The 22,542-nt window shown below is 37.4% G+C and overlaps 1 protein-coding gene across 1 annotated transcript in view; it reads right to left on the bottom strand.

Annotated features, from left to right (window-relative positions):
- The window catches only part of ITGA1 (integrin subunit alpha 1), a 172,499-nt gene that overhangs the window by 62,140 nt on the left and 87,817 nt on the right, over positions 1 to 22,542 (bottom strand). Inside the window, exons 7-11 of the mRNA XM_068535329.1 lie at positions 21,526 to 21,674; positions 17,603 to 17,753; positions 9,659 to 9,824; positions 6,772 to 6,845; positions 5,926 to 6,070 (exon numbers count right to left, since the gene is read on the bottom strand). Of these exons, the coding sequence (XP_068391430.1) occupies positions 5,926 to 6,070; positions 6,772 to 6,845; positions 9,659 to 9,824; positions 17,603 to 17,753; positions 21,526 to 21,674 (685 nt within the window). The remainder of the gene's footprint in view (positions 1 to 5,925; positions 6,071 to 6,771; positions 6,846 to 9,658; positions 9,825 to 17,602; positions 17,754 to 21,525; positions 21,675 to 22,542) is intronic.

The raw sequence follows: 22,542 nt of genomic DNA, 5'->3' as shown, positions 1-22,542 counted from the left end.
ACCTACAAAAACAAACCCATAACAATTAAGAAAATGGTAATAGGAACATACATATCGATAATTACCTTCAATGTGAATGGATTAAATGCTCCAACCAAAAGACACAGGCTCACTGAATGGATACAAAAACAAGACCCATATATATGCTGTCTACAAGAGGCCTACATCAGACCTAGGGACACATACAGATTGAAAGTGAGGAGATGGAAAAAGATATTCCTTACAAATGGAAATCAAAAGAAAGCTGGAGTAGCAATACTCATATCAGATAATATAGACTTTAAAATAAAGAATGTTACAAGAGACAAGGAAGGACACTACATAATGATCAAGGGATCAATTCAAGAAGAAGATATAACAATTATAAATACATATGCACCCAACATAGGAGCACCTCAATACATAAGGCAACTGCTAACAGCTATAAAAGAGGAAATCGACAGTAACACAATAATAGTGGGGGACTTTAACATCTCACTTACACCAATGGACAGATCATCCAAGCAGAAAATTAATAAGGAAACACAAGCTTTAAATAACACAATAGACCAGATAGATTTAATTGATATTTATAGGACATTCCATCCAAAAACAGCAGATCACACTTTCTTCTCAAGTGTGCACAGAACATTCTCCAGGGTAGATCATATCTTGGGTCACAAATTAAGCCTCAGTAAATTTAAGAAAATTGAAATCATATCAAGCATCTTTTCTGACCACAACGCTATGAGATTAGAAATCAATTACAGGGAAAAATATGTAAAAAACACAAACACATGGAGGCTAAACAATACGTTACTAAATAACCAAGAGATCACTGAAGAAATCAAAGAGGAAATCAGAAAATACCTAGAGACAAATGTCAATGAAAACACGACAATCCAAAACCTATGAGATGGAGCAAAAGCAGTTCTAAGAGGGAAGTTTATAGCAATACAATCCTACCTCAAGAAACAAGAAAAATCTCAAATAAATAATCTAACCTTACACCTAAAGGAACTAGAGAAAGAAGAAAAAACAAAACCCAAAGTTAGCAGAAGGAAAGAAATCATAAAGATCAGAGCAGAAATAAATGAAATAGAAAAAAAGAAAACAATAGCAAAGATAAATAAAACTAAAAGCTGGTTCTTTGAGAAGATAAACAAAATTGATAAACCATTAGCCAGACTCATCAAGAAAAAGAGGGAGAGGACTCAAATCAATGAAATTAGAAATGAAAAAGAAGAAGTTACAACAGACACCACAGAAATAAAGCATCCTAAGAGACTACTACAAGCAACTCTATGCCAATAAAATGGACAACCTGGAAGAAATGGACAAATTCTTAGAAAGGTATAACCCTCCAAGACTGAACCAGAAAGAAATAGAAAATATGAACAGACAGTTCACAAGGAATGAAACTGAAACTGTGATTAAAAATCTTCCAACAAACAAAAGTCCAGGACGAGAAGCCTTCACAGGTGAATTCTACCAAACATTTAGAGAAGAGCTAACACCCATCCTTCTCAAACTCTTCCAAAAAATTGCAGAGGAAGGAACACTCCCAAACTCTTTCTATTAGGCCACCATCACCCTGATACCAAAACCAGACAAAGATACTACAAAAAAAGAAAATTACAGGCCAATATCACTGATGAATATAGATGCAAAAATCCTCAACCAGATACTAGCAAACAGAATCCAACAACACATTAAAAGGATCATGCACCATGATCAAGTCGGATTTATCCCAGGGATGCAAGGATTCTTCAATATACGCAAATCAATCAATGTGATACACCACACTAACAAATTGAAGAAGAGAAACCATATGATCATCTCAATAGATGCAGAAAAAGCTTTTGACAAAATTCAACATCCATTTATGATAAAAACTCTCCAGAAAGTGGGCATAGAGGGAACCTACCTCAACATAATAAAGGCCATATATGACAAACCCACAGCAAACATCATTCTCAATGGTGAAACGCTGAAAGCATTTCCTCTAAGATCAGGAATGAGACAAGGATGTCCACTCTCACCACTATTATTCGACATAGTTTTGGAAGTCCTAGCCATGGCAATCAGAGAAGAAGAAGAAATAAAAGGAATACAAATTGGAAAAGAAGAAGTAAAACTGTCACTGTCTGCAGATGATGTGATACTATACATAGAGAATCCTAAAAATGCCACCAGAAAACTACTAGAGCTAATCAATGAATTTGGTAAAGTTGCAGGATACAAAATTAATGCACAGAAATCTCTTGTATTCCTATATACTAATGATGAAAAATCTGAAAGAGAAATTATGGAAACACTCCCATTTGCCATTGCAACAAAAAGAATAAAATACCTAGGAATAAACCTACCTATGGAGACAAAAGACCTGTAGGCAGAAAACTATAAGACACTGATGAAAGAAATTAAAGATACCAACAGATGGAGAGATATACCATGTTCTTGGATTGGAAGAATTAATATTGTGAAAATGACTATACTACCCAAAGCAATCTACAGATTCAATGCAATCCCTATCAAATTACCAATGGCATTTTTTACAGAACTAGAACAAAAAACCTTAAAATTTGTATGGAGATACAAAAGACCCCGAATAGGCAAAGCAGTCTTGAGGGAAAAAAACAGAGCTGGAGGAATCAGACTCCCTGACTTCAGACTATACCACAAAGCTACGGTAATCAAGACAGTATGGTACTGGCACAAAAACAGAAATATAGATCAATGGAACAGGATAGAAAGCCCAGAGATAAACCCACGCACCTATGGTCAACTAATCTATGACAAAGGAGGCAAGGATATACAATGGAGAAAAGACATTGTCTTCAATAAGTTGTGCTGGGAAAACTGGACAGCTACATGTAAAAGAATGAAATTAGAACACTCCCTAACACCATACACAAAAATAAACTCAAAATGGATTAGAGGCCTAAATGTAAGACTGGACACTATAAAAGTCTTAGAGGAAACATAGGAAGAACACTCTTTGACATAAATCACAGCAAGATGTTTTTTGACCCACCTCCTAGACAAATGGAAATAAAAACATAAATAAACAAATGGGACCTAATGAAACTTAAAAGCTTTTGCACAGCAAAGGAAACTACAATCAAGATGCAAAGACAACCCTCAGAATGGGAGAAAATATGTGCAAACGAATCAACGGACAAAGGATTAATCTCCAAAATATATAAACAGCTCATGCAGCTCAATATTAAAAAAACAAACAACACAATCCAAAAATGGGCAGAAGACCTAAATAGACATTTCTCCAAAGAAGACATACAGATGGCCAAGAAGTACATGAAAAGCTGCTCAACATCACTAATTATTAGAGAAATGCAAATCAAAACTGCAGTGAGGTATCACCTCACACCCGTTAGAATGGGCATCATCAGAAAATCTAGAAACAACAAATGCTGGAGAGGGTGTGGAGAAAAGGGAACCCTCTTGCACTGTTGGTGGGAATGTAAATTGATATAGCCACTATGGAGAACAGTATGGAAGTTCCTTAAAAAACTAAAAACAGAATTACCATATGATCCAGCAATTCCACTACTTGGCATATACCCTGAGAAAACCATAATTCAAAAAGAGTCATGTACCACAATGTTCATTGCAGCTCTATTTACAATAGCCAGGTCATGGAAGCAGCCTAAGTGTCCATCCACAGATGAATGGATAAAGAAGATGTGGCACATATATACAATGGAATACTACTGAGCTATAAAAAGGAACGAAATTTGGTCATTTGTAGAGATATGGATGGATCTAGAGACAGTCATATAGAGTGAAGTAAGGCAGAAAGAGAAAAACAAATATCGTATATTAACGCATATACGTGGAACCTAGAAAAATGGTACAGATGAACCGGTTTGCAGGGCTGAAATGGAGACACAGATGTAGAGAACAAATGTATGGACACCAAGGGAGAAAAGTGGCTGGCGGGGGGAGGGCGGTGGTGTGATGAATTGGGATATTGGGACTGACATATATACACTAATATGTATAAAATGGATAATGAATAAGAACCTGCCGTATATAAAAATAAAATAAAAATTAAAAAGGAAATTATCTAACCTAACCTCCTGTCCTCTTTTTTAGGTATCCTATGTCACAGCTCATATCATACTGACAGGATTTGGTTGGTTCTGTTATTGTCTCTTATCCAGAAAGGTAAGCTTTGTCAATGCAGGGATAATATCCCTTATTTATCTTGTTATCCTCAATTTATAACTGAATGTTTGGCACACTGCAGGTACTCATTATTTATAAGTGCTTTCTTGATCAACCCAGAATCAGGCATTTTAGTATGGTGAAACAAACACTGGAATAAGAATCAAAAAACCTAGATTCTACTTTCAGATTTGCCACAGTTAGCTGCGACATAATATTTCTACTCCTCAATTTCTTAATTTGGCAAATCAGATGTGTACCATTCGCTTTCTAAGATCTCTTTTAGTGCTAAAACTCAATATGAATTTTAATGCCAACCCCTTGATTTTATATCACAATCCTCCAAATATTTAAAAGACATGCAGTGTATACTTTGTTTTCTAACCACCAATTTTTTCAGGTTTGGTGGGGAGAGGGATGGGTAGATGGGGATTGTTTTTAGATCTGTATCCTTCAGATAGTTTTTTACTGGCAATTCTAGTTTGGCATTTTCTTTTGTAATGTGTGATGCTTAGGACAATGCTTAGAATACTTTAGCTGCTCTCCGTCCGACTAGGGCAGAATGAAATAGGACTTTTATGAGAAATAGACTAGACTTCCATTAGTGCAGTTTAACATGTCTTATGGGGGTTTAGCGCTCCCATTATACCTGCTGCTTACCACTATATTTTTAATTATCAAAACTGCTTAGACTCTTTATTCTTCTTAAATCCTGTTGCCTCTACAGCTTTAATACGTGCCCTTGAATAAGATGTATGGCTGTGCCAGTAAAAGACCTGCCACCTTCCTATAAAATAGAAAGAAACTGGGATAGAGAGAGAAAAAGACTTCCAGGACATAAAGATCCCAGACAGGACTGCTAACATGCTAAAATATGAACACAGCACGTATTTGTTTTCTTTACCACTGTATCCCCAGCACCAAGAACAATGCCTGGGGCAAGAGAGATGCTCCTAAAATATTTGTAGAGTGAAGAGAGAGAGCTGAAAAACCATACCCTGAGGGTCCTTTCCATCCTAGTCCCTCCCAAGTGTTTACTGAGCCTGACCAGTGACAGAAGAGTCCCCAGGCATCCCCCAGGCAGCTCCCAGCCTGACACAGATTCAGAATAAAGTGACACCAGGCACACACCTCCTCGTTCTAGGCAAGTCTTTGGAAAATCGTTACATTACTGGGTTTCACTTCAATATGTATCTGATTGTGAACAGAGGTATTAAAGAAGTCATATGACAAAACAAGTTAAAAGTTTACTTTCCAAAATTAGGACCCATAGAGAGAAACTAATGATAGAGGATATTTAAGAGAATATGGGAGTCTGATCTGCAGGATAGGCCAAGTCAAGTCCTCTTTTTCTACCTTTGTTTCCTGTCCACTGGGTCTGAAGCACTTCTTGACATTAACACGAATACCAGACACAGAGAGACCTCAAAAAATGTGCGTTTCAGCCCAAATCATTTCCTGTGTAGGCAGCCCTTCTGAGAAAGGCTCCTCCACGTTCTGTTATTTTTGCTAAGGCTACTCAGAGGCCATCATGGGTCTCTAACATCTAAAATATCTAACTCTTAGACGTGATCTCTCTTACAAAATACGCTTATATATTTAAGTGTATATATTTATGCTTATATATTTACGCTTATATATTTAAATTTTATATATAAAATTTGCTTATATAAATATAAGCAAATAATACTAAAAATAAAAAACACAAAAATTAAAAAAAAAAACAACTTTCTCTCAATTACATACAAACTTTACCTAAATAAGAAGCAAGAGGTTCATTCTTTTTGGTAGACTCAACATTAAAGGTCGTGTTTTGGGGAATTATGATTTGATTAGCCTTCTGCATGACGACTGTTCCATTCCAATCATAGGCTCCGACTGCTCCAAGCATGACCCAGTCCTTATATCCAAATAGAGAAAACAATGATATTTAACAAAAATAGTAAGAGCAAATAGCAAGAGCATTAACAATATGTTAAGTACTGTTCAAAGTGCTTTACATATATTAAATCATAAAATTGGCACAATAATCCATTGGGCTAGATGCCATTATTACCACTTCTTTTACAGAAGAAACTGAGGCAGAATAAGTAAATTTCCCTAGGTCATACAATACAATTACACACTGAAATGTCAATATTCTTGTGCAGGGACCACGGTACCATTTCTTCCATCAACTACAAAGGATATATTTTCTGATCTTGCCTTTCTGCTTTATGGCTGCTAAGAAACCTGGGTCTTGAACATGGAATTCTAGCAAGACCCTTGAATACCTTGACACCAAGAAAAAGATACATTCCATACCTTTAGCAAATATGTTAAATATTTTATTTAGCTAGATGTATAATTATAGAAGGCAGACCTCAAACTGTCTGATTCACAATTATTAGTACAATGTAGTGAGCTGTGTACGATAACATGCTTTCCTAATAAGGAGTCTGTGAAATGCTGTTTCCTATTTGGATTAGAAACAACATGGTCTGAATAACTGCTCATGCCATGAGCTGCAAGTTGCACCTGTAATGCTGATGTCTGGGTGTTGGCTTTGGGAAAGGAAACCTCAGAAAAAAAAAAAAAATTTCTACCAAGTGGTCAATGTACCTGTGAGTAATGAGCACTGAAGCCAGTCTGAGACATTTCCATCTCAAAAGAAGCTGCCGACTGGTCAGCTGTAGCTGTAACAGAGGAGAAGAATTGCCTTTAGCACACTGCTGATTTGCAGAAGAGAGAGACCTAGTACAGTCTGTGGTTTGACCAACCAGAACTTCTAGCATCTTTAGGGCATTTTCAGGCACACATTTCTCAACTCAAAATTCCTAGGTAGGGCTGGGTGGAGGACGGAGAGGGTTAGCAGAAGGGCTGTGTCTCACATTCCTGACTGTTAGTTTCCCCACCCTGGCTGGTGGAGTTGAATTCATCCTTCTGTTCTTATACTCAAGCGCTCTTACAGATCCTACGGAGCTTTGGATCAATGTGGCTGAAAGCTCTGCGTCTCACCCTCATGCCCTGGGAATCCTCCTGAGATTAGGCTAAACGTACCTGATATGTCACAGGGATAATAACATTTGATTCACATATTTAAAGAGGTTTCTTGATTCTACCAGCCTCATCTGCATTTCCTGCCCTGTATCATCTCAGAATTCCATTGTGTGATAAAGGGTTTAGGGATTCTGGGTTGGTTTTTGCTCTAATTTCTGGCAGTGGGTGTCACTCACAGATCAGGAGGGCTCCAGGCCACATGCCGCTCAATCACACTTTTTTTTTTTAAAGATCCTGTGCCCATTTTGAAGCTCTTTACTGAAACACAGAAATAATCCAGAGCATTCTATGGGAGTGTGCTGCTCTCAGAATATTCACCAAGCCAAAGCCACAGCCTCCTAAGGGGATTAAGGGAATGTTGATTAATTTGCTTTCAGGAGGGAGTTACTGATTTATTTGGCCTTGCTGATAAGTTAAAAATAGCACAAAATTTTTTAAAAGTCAAACTACTCTTCCACTGAGGCATGAGAACAATCAAATTTGTGAAACCAAACTTATTTACTAGTTATTTACCTGCATAAATTTGTTAACAAATACATCAGTAATTGCCTTTTTATAGGACTAGATTAAATGGGGAAATCAATCAAGAATTCAACTATATCATTTTAATCTCAATACAAATTGCCCTCTAATTTAAATGACTGAGATGCACTTTAAATTTAATTTGAAGCTTTATTTTAGGTCCACAATGCTGTAAGGTGCTTTCTCATTTATCTCTGCAAGATCAGTTATAAGAATGCAGTAGTGGAGACCTACATAGTTCCAGCACCTTCCCCTGCCGCTGTTCTGAGAACAGAGAGAACAGCTGAGAACAGAGAGAAGGAAGCTCTGTGAAACTCTGCCTGCTGAACTGGCATCCTGGCAAAGCACACTGTACATGCCAGAACTTCTTAATGTCGGCTCCTCCCTGGACTTGTTCATGGGTGTTGCGATAACTACTCTGACCACTGTGCAGCTTCTGGTTAGGAAGTTCAGCATTTTTCCCAGTGCTGGATGGAAAGGGAGACATTAGTTTCCTGATTTTATGGGCAAATAGCTGGTACTCTCTCCTCACTAGGTGGCACTGTCCTTCGGCAAGCATGGTTTTCACAATTGCTGCTAGTTGTCATCTAAAGATAAATGTTGATAGGAAATGGAGATTTCCAAAGTAACAAGGAAGTGAAGCCCTTTTGGATCTTATTGTGAAAACAGTCAGAAATAGGCTAGTAAAAACACTGCTTTTGGTTAGCCCTGAAAGTGCAGCAATGACGATATGGGAGACATTTTTAATCTGTGGAGTTCCTCATAAAATGATTCTGTTTTTAAATATGGAGACATTTCTTGGGTATGTAGGCGCTTCAATGTATAACCTTTAACTCATGGTGTAGTTAGGTTAGAAAGAATCTGAAAATGTCATTTAAGGCAAATTGATCCCTCCTCCACCTGATAGCTGTTACAGGATTCATTTCTACAAGTCTTAGGTTATATATACTTGCTTACTTAAGATGAGATTTAGAAATGAAATAGAGACACAGATGTAAGCAACAAATGTATGGACACCAAGGGGAGACTGAGAAGGTGTTTGTACATTTCTATGTTTAAGATGAAAAACAACTGTCCTCAGTGTGTCCCGTCCTCACAAGGACAGAGTCAACAGGATTCTGACAGAGCAGAAGAGCAGAACTGTCTCGTGGTTTCTCATCCTAGGTTGAGAAAAAAAGGCATGTTCTCTGAGTCTCCAGATTATCAGAGAAGGTGAAGGAAGAGGCTTTTTCCGTTTGCCTGGCATAACAATTCTGAAGACTTCTTTTTTCATCAGGGAAGATCTAGTTCCAAAGTACATTGTTCCTTGACATTGTCTACCTAAGGCAGAGGAGGGAACGCCACGACTCATTATCCCCAATGGCCAGCTGCCGTTGAAAAATCAAGGAAAACATTTACAAAGAAGCAACATGACTCAGACAAATATAGTGAACCAATGTTTCACTGCCATGGGTCTTGAGGCAGAGTTCCATGTAGACCTTTAAAATGGACAAGGAGCAAACTAGGAGAAAATGAATGAACAAAGAAGTTATTATACAGGAACTGTCCCACAGAAGCCCAAAATGAAAAACAAAGACAAAAACCAAAACAAAACTTGAGTTAGTGTCTCCATTTTCTAAACCTGTGTCACAGAAAAGGAATAAAACACATGGGCACATTTTTGTTCTTGCGTGTCTACATTGACCATTGTCTTCATCTGGCCCTCACATCAGTACTGCTGGGCCCTTACAAAGAGAGCTGCCAGAAGACACAGTGCTATATGAAATAGCCATCTCAATGACAGATTTATATAAAAGGACATTGTTCCATGGTGGCTATTGTACACAGTAAAAATGCATTAGCCACGTGGTAGAAATAAATACCAAAACCAATTACATTGAGTTTGAATTGTAGAGAGAATATTCAGGCTTATGAGAACGAGTCATACCTTCCAGGGCAAAGATTCTTTCTCCCAGAGCTTCAACAATAGTGACTAGTGCCAATTCATCAGAGACATTGAAGAAATGCTTTTCAGTGGGTTCACTTGCAATTGATTTTATTTCCTCCACAAATTTTTCAGTGCTTAAATTTCCTCGATTATAGCTGCCAAGAATCTAAGACGACAAAAACAGCAAGAATATCTTTTAAATTCTATATGTTAAACAAGAATCTCAAGCATTTTGTCAATAAGCAAGAGAGTGTATAGTACTGTGGCATAATGAAATTTTTATGTACTTCCACATTCTTAGAAGGGTAATTTTCAGAATCTGTGGATTCTCTAATATTAACTGTTATATTCTATAATTGCTGTAGGAAAATATAAAGGGCATCTTGTATGTTTGCAAAAGTTTCTTCTCTGGCATTCCTGTGTCCCTGTTTATCAACAGCTGTATCTTTAAAGTCTGATAGTTCAAAAGTAACGTTACAGTTTCTGAGTGTTTCTGATATTATTCCAGTCAGTGACATCACCATTTGCTGGCAAAAGCAATTAGCCAGTGAATTGCTTGATCTCAAATAGGCAGTACTTCCTGAAACTCTTACCAAGGGGAAGTCAGACACGTATATTTTTTAAACAGATGTTGGACTAAGTAGTAATCTAACTTGGCAATTTAGAAAATAAACAATTGGGACATTCCTGTCTGAAACAAAATGCTCAAGACAGGGGCATTCTTTTAAATAGAGAAGAGAGAGAGGCAGGAATTATCTACTATAGTTAACCATAATTATTTAGATTTTCTAGCGGGTTTTCTCAAACATTCAGTTTTAAATTTTTTAAAGTAAGGTTTATTGAGATATAATCTATATACAATAAAATTCACCCTCTTTAGATGTACAATTCTATGAATTTTGACAAACCTACACAGTTGTGTTACTAACACATCGAGATTAGACTATTTCCATGACCCCAAAGAGTTCCCTCTTGCCCCTTTGTAGTCAGTCTCTTCTTCCCTCTAACTCCTTGCAAACACTGATCTACTTTCTGTCTTTATAGCTTTGCTTTTTCTAGAACGTTAAATTTAAGGAATCAAATAGCATGTCGTCTTTTGTGTCTGGCTTCTTTCACTTTGCATAATGCCTTCAAGAGTTATCCGTGCTGTCACATGTATCAGAAATTCAGTCTTTTTTATTGTTGAGTAGGACTCTATTATATAGAAGCACAATTCGTTTGTTGAGGACATTTGGGTTGTTTTCAGTTTCAAGTGATTATGAATAAAGCTGCTGTAAGTTTTTGCACTTAGGTTTATGTTTTATTTTTTCTTGAGTAAAGACCTAGGAATGAGAGTGCTGGGTTCTATAGTAAGCGTATGTTTAACTTAATAAGAAACTGCCAAAATGTTTATCAGAATAACTGTTCCATTTTGCCATTTTACCTTTCCGACCAGCGATGTGTGAGAGACCCAGTTGCTTTGCATCCTTGACAGCACTTGGTATTATCAGTTTTTTTCTTTCTTTCAGTTTTAGCAATTCTATTGGTGTGTAGTGGTATCTCATTTAATTTACATTTCCCTAATGACTAATGGTATTGAGACCTGCTTATTTGCCATAGTATTTCTTTTTCGTGTGGTGTCTGTTCAGATCTTTTGCCAATTTTTAAGAAAATGGATTGTTTGTTTTCTTGTTATTTAGTTGTGAGATTTTGTGTATATTGGGTTGGCCATAAAGTTTGTTCAGTTTTAAGTAAAAATAAAAGACAAATTTTTCATTTTCACCAAAAATTTTACTGAACGATGTAGTCACTAACTGAACGAACTTTTTGGCCAGCCCAATATTCTGGATACAAATCCTTTATGTGTTTTGTAAATATTTTCTCCCAGTCTATATATTGGCTTTTCCTTTTGTTACAGGATCATTTGAAGAGTAGAAGTTTTTAATTTTGATGAAGTCCAACTAATTTTTTTTTATGTTGCATTTTTTCTTCTGAAAAATTTAGTTGTTAATGTAAATATTTCTTAATATTTAGAAATATATATAAATATGAAAATGTTCAAGTTAAAGTAAATGAAAAAATCTTTTAAAAATAATATGTAGGGCTTCCCTGGTGGCACAGTCGTTAAGAATCCACCTGTCAATTCAGGGGACACGGGTTCGAGCCCTGGTCTGGGAAGATCTCACATGCCGCAGAGAAACTAAGCTTGAGTGCCACAACTACTGAGCCTGCGCTCTAGAGCCCGCGAGCCACAACTACTGAAGCCTGCGTGCCTAGAGCCCATGCTCCGCAACAAGAGAAGCCAGTGCAATGAGAAGCCCGCGCACTGCAATGAAGAGTAGCCCCCGCTCACCGCAACTAAAGAAAGCCCACGTGCAGCAATGAAGACACAACACAGCCAAAAAGAAGTTAAATAAATAAATAAATAATAAAAATAATATATAAATTAAAAATGCAAAAAATTAAAAAACCCAACCCAATGTGTAGATAGGACATTTCTATTGTTTTAATTGTATAAAAATGGTATTAAGAAAATGGCATTATGGACATTAAGAAAAAATGGGAAGAATTTTTAAGAAAAAATTTGGAAGAATTTGTACCATAATTTACTATTTTTCATCTCTATTAGATTGTGTTTCCTTCTTATTTTTGCTTTAATGTATTTTATAAGTTTTTTTTTACAATGAAAACATTACTTTTGTAATAAGACAGAAAAATTTAGCCTCTACCTCATTGCAAGTGTTACCTGAAGATTATTACCTGGGTTTTTACATTTTTTTTAATCGGCACTTATAGCGCCATTATTTATAACAACACAAACTGGAAACAACCCAAATGTCCATAATCAGTATAGAACAAATTGTGGTATATTCATACAATAGATAATAATGATAATAAGAGAATGAATCACCAATACAGAAAATATCATGTATAATCATTATGTTGAGTGACAAGCTAAACACAAAAGAATACATACTGGATGATTTCATTTATATAAAATAGAATAGGCAACTTAAGCTATGATGGTATAAGTTACATCAGTGGTTGCTATGGAAGGTGAATATTAAAAGTGAAAGAAAGTACAAGGGAAATTTCTGTGTTTTATGGAAATGTTCTATACCTTAATTACGGTGTCAGTTATGTGGATGTATACAAGTGTCAAAACTCATCAGATTGTTCACTTTGTGCACAGTGTTCACACCGAAATTTTGCACTGTTTGTGTTTCATCAATTTTGAAAAATTGAATAAACTATAATGCTATGCAACAATATGGATGAATCTTTACAATATAATAGTAAGTTTTAAAAGTTTTGAAATATTGTATACAGCATGAAACCCTTTTTATAAAGTTAAAAACAAGTAAACCTTTTAAAATTAATTTTTTCAGATATGTACAGCTACCAAAGGACTATTTAGAAAAGGAGAACAAGACATGATGAATATAGGATTTGGGCTGATGGTTACCAGGTGGAGGAAGGCAGGTGGTGAATGTGGTCAGATGTAAGTTGTCAGAGGACCAAGCTAGCTCTCATTTTGGGTAGTACATCCATGGATGCTTATAATGCTATTACGATAAGTATGCAGGTACGATGATAAACACAGAAACAAACAAAGTGGGCCATGCTTCAACAATGATAAGAAACTCTCCTGAACCAAGGATCATGATTAATTCAATTCTGTGCTCCTGGAATCCAAAAAGCAAAGGTAAGACCGTGAACTCTGTGCTATTGCTTGATTTTTTAGAATATCTGACTTCTTGGGGAGAAGAATCATGACCTCCAATGACCACAAAGATACTAGACTTTTCTAGCTCTACTTTCCATTTTTAAATAATAGTCATAGATTTGTCTGGCATCATTAACAACAGAGACCTCTATGGTGCTTTCAAAGTCCTGTTGGCAAAGAAGAACTGAAAGAGTCCCCAAACACAGTTCTGCATGGAGGGCTGGCTGGATCTTGGACACGTGGGCAGGTGGGCGCAGGCAGAGGCGTCAGTGCTGGTCCTCTGGGTCTTCTGGCCGCCCAGCCCTGTCCCCCTTCCTCTGAGCACATGGGTCCCCCCACCTCCCCTCGGCCGCCTGCTCTCAGCTTCTACACGTATTTTTTAATGTTAGATTTAGAATGGTAGATTTAAAAACTGACATTTTTATTAAGATGGGTACAGATTTTCACTTGCAGAAAGACAATAACTAAAATTATTGTTTTCAGTGTTGTTGTTTATGACCTACAACATACTTGTTTATTTGTATCATAACACATAATGGTTTAAGATCAACAACTGAATCGCTGTAATGTACGCTAAATGTTAATGTGACAAAAGGAGCTGGGCGCCAAGTAGTCAAGCAGCAAGTGCATTGGTTCTTAAATTTTCCTTCCTAGTGAGAAGGGGGTGGGGGATTTATTCCTGGCTCCTTCCCCTTGTTGGAGGAGCCCAGAGGAAGTACTGCAGCATCTGAACCCCCTCCTAAGCTCCAGGACCACAGCGGAGTCACTCCAGTGCCCTTGTCAGTTTCGTAGCTCCTACATCTGTAAAACGTTCTTAGAGGCAAAATGCCTCACTGTATGTGACTAACTTTGAGCTGCTTTGAAGAAAGTGCACGATTTAGGAAAACTAGAGGTGGCTCTAAGACAATTGGCACACTGTTTGGGGAGCTTTTTTGATTTTTGAAATTACTCTCAACTACTACGTCCAGATTTATGTAGGAAGATCTATACCAGCAGCTTACAAATCGATTCAGAACACAAAAACTTAGCTCTTGTTTATCTGGCTGAAAAGCAAATGCCGAACATCAGAAGTGGTTTATATTTGAACAGAGGCCACTAGTGCTTTTCCCACTTTAGCTGCTTGAGGGGTAAGAGAATTAATGGAATGGTAGTAGAGAATTGTCCAAATAGAGAGGGAAAACCCAAGGACCACTTGCTCTTATTACATTGAACAAATCCTCTCTCTTATTTAAAAACAATTAAGATGCTCTTCGTATAGTTGGGTATCTCACCATAGCTGGATGTACATGCCCTAGACTAAGACTCTGAGCTCTGGAGTCTCCATTCCATCCACGGTGTGGGTTTTAGGATCACTGGGGCCTTGCTCAACACCTCACTCTCTGCTTGGTCTTCTCCTCTGGACACACTGGCAGACGCCTCTTTTGCCAGCAGTTTTGCTATGCATGGATTTCTTTTAGATTTATACAAATTCTGTATGGTGTGAAGCCTTCTGAGTCCCCATTGATTTACCTAATTTATTTTGTAAGTTATATATATGACATCCTGGGCTGAAAAGTCACTATTTTTCCTCCTTGGTTCCTGTTAACCATATTCTAGCTTCACTATTGATTTGACATGTTAACTTCCATTTCACTTACAAGTTGATGTAGTTGAAAATACACAAAAATTGTAAAGACTCCTGGACTACGCGTAATTTAGGTTCTTAACTGTGATGTAAACGTTGTCAGATATTTAGTGCTCTAGGTCACAGGACAGAGACAAATGAGTAATGTTCAATGGGGAAGATGTCCAAGTGACACACTTAATAAAAGTAAAATGTATAAATGTAATATGGGAGCATATATTTAGAAGAAACTATAAGAGAAAAGAATTCCCTGGAATTACTATGACTTGCATCCAGTTTGAACTATTTTGCATCACAGAATAAAAATGAAAACAGGGAGAAATGTATTTTGATCCTTCACCCAAGGGTCTGGTAGCTGGTAAAAACATTATTTTCCATGAATCAAAAGAGATACAAAATAATACTTAAAAATTACTTCCGTTTCGCTTAATACAAATACGTCAAGCCCAGGCATTTGGTGTTCTGCTAATATTTACCTGGAATAGACATTCAGAATTGAAACTCCCTTGAGGCAAATATGTCAAATGTAAAGTGTAAGGCTCATTTACATGTAGCACAGTGTCTTTTGTGTGCAAATGAATGAAATTCTAAGATACTTTCTAAGTTGCTTATTTTCATTTGAATGCTGTAGGTGATACACTTTCACAGCCATTATAATCCCCCGCCATTATCATCTAAGATTAGAATCTGAATATAAAACGGTCTCCTGCTAGCAATGTCTAATATCCTCAAGTGACAGAATAGAGACCATGTCATAGGGTCCTCAAACCAGCTCAGCCCTCACCAAATCTGAATGTTTCACAGGAAATGTGTGCAGTTTTATCACAGAGTGCTTATACTTTCAGTAATCAATCTTTTTTGAGTGTTGTCTCCCCCCAAAACATATTTCTCTGGTGTTCAGGATCAAATGGTGGGGGAAAAAAAAGATGGAGTAGGCAGAACAGTCCAGGAAATAATAGGGCCAGACCCCCATGAACATTTGCTCTCATGCATCATGAATAGATGTGGAGAAATGTCTGAAACCTTTCTGTGTGAATAAACAAAGAGAGAAAGTAAAATAAATGTCTTATTTCCTAGTTTGGCACAAACTAAAAAAAATATAAGGTTCACTGAGGAAAAAATATGAATTAGGAAAATAAATAATTATTGCTAAAGTGAAAGTTTCCTACACTTTTTTTTATACCATTTCAAAGATCAATTTGATGCTAATTCACTGATTAAAATGGGAAAGGAACTCATGAGTTTATGGTTCTCCAGGAAGATTAATGCAATCATGAGACCTCTTTTTGACCAGATAAGAGGCAAAGTATGAATTATCAACCAGGGATACAACAAAGGGAAACAGAGATTTAAGGGCAAGAAATACTGATTATGTAGCCAGATACAATGCAAAAGTGATATAAGATTCACTTAAAATTAAGAAGCAATCCATTGATAGATACTTTCTTTCCACTGAAGTTTCCCGAACGTTGTTAATGCTGCTGATGGTTAATTCAGCTCATGGCCTGCATCTATGGTACCTGGAATGCTAGACTATATCCTCTGGGAAGAAGGTGAGCAAATGATGGCACCTCTGGTACCCGGTTGTGTGGGACAAACTGGGCATGCGCTGGCTTTGCATACTAAAGACACCGAGCATAGACTTTAATTGTGGACAGTATCTCTGAGTGAAGGCTGAGCCATATGGAATTATTCTCAACCACCGAAAAGATCAAAATAGCTATAGTAACAGGAGAGGTAATAATCGATTGAATAACAGTTGGCAAAAGATAACTTACTGAAGTAACAACAAAGGGAAAGAGAAATAATGAGATGTTTTAATTTTTTTTTTTTTTTTACATCTTGTACCCCAAATGAGAAAGAAAATGTTGCGAATGTTTACAACCTAGTTATCTTGGTTATAAAATAAGAAGTACAGTCACCTTGCCCCAGGGAAGAAGTGAATCAATTGTGTGTTCTGGGACTTTATCAGGGACGAATCTCTTTTTCTTCCCTACATACTATTGGGTGGAGTGTCTTTCACTGATCACACTTTTGAAAGGGAAAAAGGAAATATCACTGATTAAATGCTGAAAAACAATTGTGGGTACTATCTGTTGTTACTATAAATGAAAGGGATTTTGTTGAAAAACAATTTTGGTTGAACTTTTAGAGTTCTGAAATCTTTTGTTCTCTGACTTATTTTTAAAAATCACTTTAAGAAACTCCCCTCCCCCTAGGCTGAAGGCATATAGCTTTCCTCCCTCCATCCCTCCATCTTTTCCCCCTTCCCCTTCCTCTTTTCCCCTCCCTATTTCTGTCCCTTTCTTTCTCTCACCCTTCCTTCCTTCTTCTTATGTATTTTCTCCCTTCTTCCTCCTTTTATCTTTCCTTATTTTCTTCCTTCCTTTCTTGTAGTGATTGTTTGCTGAGTCTCCATTTGCCTGGCACTGTGTCGGGTGCTGAAGACACAGAAGGGGCAAGACCCAATCCTGCCCCCCTAGAGTTTACTTCCAAATGGAGAAGTTTCTGTTTTTCGACCTTGTTTGTGTAACTCTCATAACATAACCATGATATGCACACAGCTTTTGTCTTCACACCGCAGCCTGAAAGTCATCTCTAGCCCTGTACTTACAGCTATGGAAAACCGCTGAATGCTTTCCTCCTCACAGTCCTGGATGACCTTATTCAGTTGGTGGTTGTCATGGGACTCTCCATCAGTCACAATTACCATGACTTTTTTAACCCCTCTTCGGGCACCCCGGGCTTCAGTGAAAGCCTCTTTCCTGAAATAATCACAGACAAAAGAGCAGCAAATAAAACACCAGCCCAAGGTTAGGCAAAGTGATAAACAAAATGAAAACACTGCCAACTCCAGGTAGCCCAGTGCTTTCCCTCCAAGATCAACATTGTTGCCCACTGTTCAAGCTGGGAGGCATGATGCTCATTGTTTGTAATAGTTTAAGACTTATTCCAGATGATGGAGAGGTTACCATTTTGCCAATCACCATAGACCCCATTAACAAAAGGCAGCAGTCTTTCATTCTTTGGAAACTTCAAAGGGAGAGTGTGACAAGCATACAGCAGATTTAGAGAAGGTCAGATTTTAAATACTTTCCCAGTCACTCCTTTTTCTGTAAACACTCTTTCTCTTGCTTGACAGGCCTCTTTCCTTCTGCTTTTGGCAGAGCTTTTGCTTAAGTCCTCACTTCCCCCACCTACTCTGACATTCACAGAACAGCTTGGACATCCTGTAAGCTATGGAGGGGGCATGGGAGAAAACAGTATTTGTATGGCTGTGAGTGCTTGAGAGTGCGCTTGGATATGGGGTAAAAATTCAGACATAGGAATTAAAGACTGCAGATGGCAGTGGTCTGAGTCAGTGACAGAGTAGGGTTCTGGGGGGCAAGGAGGGTTTGGCATATCTATGAAAGTCTGAACTAGGTTTTAGGACACAAGCTGCTGGGGGTGAGGTGGGAGGAGGTGGCATGGAGAGAAAGGAAAAATGCTATAACCTAACTTCAAAGAAAGGAATTTTGATTTAATTCAACAAGCATTTATGGAAGGAGATGGAAGATATGGGAAACTGACAACTTCTGTTTGTTTTGTACCTTCTACATACACACACACACACACACACACACACACACACACTCACTCAGGCACACTTTCCCTCCATTACTTTCTTTTACTCAACTACTTTCCCCTCTGGAGCCTTGGAAAAGAAGAGTACATTTTACTTAGGACTGAAACAATGAATGGATTTCATATAATATTTTTTAGATATTGGTGTAAAATGCAGCAATCATTGTGCTGAATAGTCATTTTAAATATTTTACTTTGGTCATAAGGACAAACAGCTGCCGTTGAGATATACCAAAGAAACACCTGTCCTTCACCTTCCAACAGTTTGCCACAGTACACATTAGCTCTACTGTAGATATATAGTAAATGCACAGTAGTGGGTATTTTGTGAGCAGGGAGAGAGAATCCTTGTGATGTGAGCAAAGAGATTTTATCTGTGTTTATTTTTCCTTTAAAAGGACTAACAGCAAATATGACAAGATGTTAACAACTGTTGATTCTGTTTGATGTGTACATAGGATTTTGTTGTACTGTTTTTTACATTTTCAACTTTTCCTAAAATTTTCAAGAGAAAAAGAAGCTATTTAAAAAAATATATTGATCACTGGCAAAATGTGTGTCTCTGCCCTCTACACTACACAAACAGGTTCTCTGAGTTCTTTCTATGTACAGACAAAGGTGAAAAATAGATGTTAAAGGCTAGTCTTTAAATGAAGTTTGGACATGGATATGATAAGATTTAATCCTTTTTACAGTTCTAATTCCTTAGAGGATCACCAAAACTTCCTAATTCTCTTGAAGATCAAGGTCATAACTAAATGAACATCAGCTGAAGGAGACAATTAAACGACCTTCCTTAAAGAAAATCTGGTAGCTCTGAAACCAGGGCTGGCTTTCTATGGCAGAGCTCTTGAGTATACCCTTTCTGTTTCAAATATCTTCAGCAAATTGCCCTTGACCCCCAATTACCACCATCCAGTATTCTTTCTTTAAAATAAGCATTGACTTCCCTGCATGTTTTTAAACATTAACATATCCCAGGAGAATCCCTTTCTTTGGGACAGGAGAATCCAGGCCTTATGATAAAACATGTGAAGCAATGAAAAGAAAGAAAATTTGGGATAGGGATAAGGGGACACAAAAATATTTTGAACTGGGAGACACTGAAAATGGAGGTAAAGGATTCTAAAAATTTAGAAATATTATTTGCAACTGGTCCTGCCTGAAAGGAATCAAGAGCAATTAAAAATAAACTTAAACATGAAAAACTGATATAAGAAGAGTACTTAGTAATATCATTATGGAGTCTTATTTATATACAAAACTCAATAAACTCTGTGTCCTACAGCTAGACCCTCTGTGAAACACATAGGCAAAAACCATATAGGGACATGGTATTTAGAGTGGTATTTATGCAGGAGCAAAAGCAGCCAGAATATTTCTTCAGTTAGTTTTCAAAGATGAATATTCATCTTAAGCGGTTGCCTTTGGAAAACAAAGTTCCCTACAGGCTCAGAGCTTTCAAAGAACACTTTGATTTACTTTGAATGTGCGGTCACATTTAGTCAATTATTTAAGAGTGCACACTCAGCACACCTAAATGTGTGCACTTTTGTGCATGCAAATTGGTGATCTACGGGCAGGTAAATGTAAAATTACCCCATCTGTTTGTGGTTATTTTTCTCATGGGCCCCATATAACTAGAACCACATGCTTTTCTAACATTTATGAGTCTAAAGCTGCACATGAAATTTTAAATTTTTGAAAATCCAACCCATTCTTTGGAGTATCCATATTAACTGTTTCAGCCCCCTTAAAACACTGATCTTAGCAGGCAGGTGAAGTGAGGGCATGGGTAATCAACTCTTTAGAATCAGCTGAGTGTCCAGAAGTTGAAGGCACTTAAGAGAAGGATCCTTAACATTAGTCAAACTGACCATTAGATTTCCTGTGATTTTGGTGTTTAGTTTTTGTTCAGAAGCTTTCATGATGATTAAGGGGAGAAACAGCAAAAGACAAGAGCTGAGTGAGATCAGAAAAAATACAGAGAAGAGGAGCTGAACATTGTAAGAAAAGGACAGTTCTATAGGTTCTTATAGAATGAAATTCAACCACAGCGTGGGTTATGTGTGCTCCCTGAAGGAAACTGCAGAAGGGAGGAAGGGAGGGATGTGAATTAGAGGGAATTTGGAGAAAGTAAAGAAGAAAGAGAGAGAGCACAAATCATGAAATGCTTTCCACTTCTTTTCTTTTTTTTTTTTTAAGATTTTTTTTTTGATGTGGACCATTTATAAAGTCTTCATTGAACCTGCTACAATACTGCTTCTGTTTTATGCTTTGGTTCTTTTTTGGCCGTGAGGCATGTGGGAACCCACACCCCCTGCATTGGAAGACAAAGTCCCAACCGTTGGACCACCAGGGAAGTCCCTCCACTTCTTTTCAATCTTTTCACTGAAAATGATTTCAAATAAGACAACATTTAATTTGCCCTCTTAAAAACTCTTATTTGAGAGCTTCAATAACCCTAAATCCGTAAAATTTAAATCTGTAAAATGCTGTAAAATTATAGACATATTAGGGTATAGATATATATTGAGTAGAAGCAGACTGATATTAATCCATTTTTTTAGATTGAGATTCCTAGAAGCTGAAAACAAAGAATAAAAGGAAAAGATATTATCTAATATTATGTCTTAGTACCCAAGAATGTGATGCTGTAAACTACAGTGATTTTTTGGACTGATTCTCCATCAGTCAAAGCCTTGGAATAAGAGGAAAGATAAGAAGAGTGATGAGATTGTAATACAGAAAAATTTGATCCTATAACTATTAGTTAATCAGTTGAATCTCTTTTCAACAAGATGGCTTTAAATATTGCTAAGGCAACTGTTCAATTAATACTCCAAAGGGCTAGATCGTAAGCAGTTATTTTTGCACAGTCTTTTACTTTGACTTATTTTTTTATCCATATACCTTGCTGTGTCTATTCCAAGGGCTGTCATCGTCTGGCGGCCACCTCTCTGGACTATTTTATTTGCTGCAACAAGCACCTCTTCCGTTGATGAGTACTTATTGAGGTTGAACTCATGGGTTACATTTTCTCCATATTGTACAATTCCAACCTGAAATACCAAGCCACTGTGAGTTATCCATCTAGCAGACTTCCCTGTTTCAATTTTTTTGCGTTTAAACATATGCATCAGATGTAATAATACATTTTAGTCCTTCAGATGAGTTTAAAACTCTATCAGTATACAAATCTTTCTACTTTGACAGTAATGATCATTGCCATTTGTGGATGCCAAAGAACACAAATGAAAGTGTTGTTATTAAACCTCTCAAAGGACTGGCTTATCTCTTCAACAGTGTTTACTGAATGACTCTGGTAAGCTTGGGGAGGGGGTAGAACATGAAACTGACATGGCCTCTGCCTTCATGGAGCTTCTAAACTAGAGGGAGAGAGAGATTAAACACAAGAGTTATTTAAATACAGGTTCAATCGTAAACTGTGAAAAGGGCTGTAACAGAAAAGCTATTATTGGCAAGTATAACCTAGGAGCCTAATTTAAAGTGAAGGCTCAGGGAAGGCCTTTCAGAAGTGATATTTGAGACTTAAAAGACATGTGCTAGAAGGGTGGAGACCTGTTCAGATGGTGGCTGAGAGGGAGGATGGGGTCCACACAAAGGGAACTGTGCAAGTGGAGAAGCTGAGATGGGAAAGAGGTAGGGGCTCTAAGAACAGAAAGAAAGTCAGTGAGTCTGGACCAAGCTAGGAGGGGAGAGTGGGGCAAGATGAAGTTGGAAGAATAAGCAGGGGATGTATCTGGCAAAGACACACATGTGCTTCCTGCTTTACGTAGCTCAGCTGTAGCACCACATCTCCTAAATCAGCCCTTCCCTCTCTTTTCTTGTTCTCTGTCTTCCCTCTCTTACTTCCATTCTCCTTTCATTCTTTCTTTCCTACAGGTTGGATAATGCAGGCAGCTAACA

The sequence above is a fragment of the Eschrichtius robustus genome, chromosome 2 (assembly GCF_028021215.1).
Source record: "Eschrichtius robustus isolate mEscRob2 chromosome 2, mEscRob2.pri, whole genome shotgun sequence".
Lineage (NCBI taxonomy): Eukaryota > Metazoa > Chordata > Mammalia > Artiodactyla > Eschrichtiidae > Eschrichtius > Eschrichtius robustus.
The sequence above is the reverse complement of the archived record's forward strand: the minus strand, read 5'-3'. Positions and strand labels throughout refer to the sequence as shown.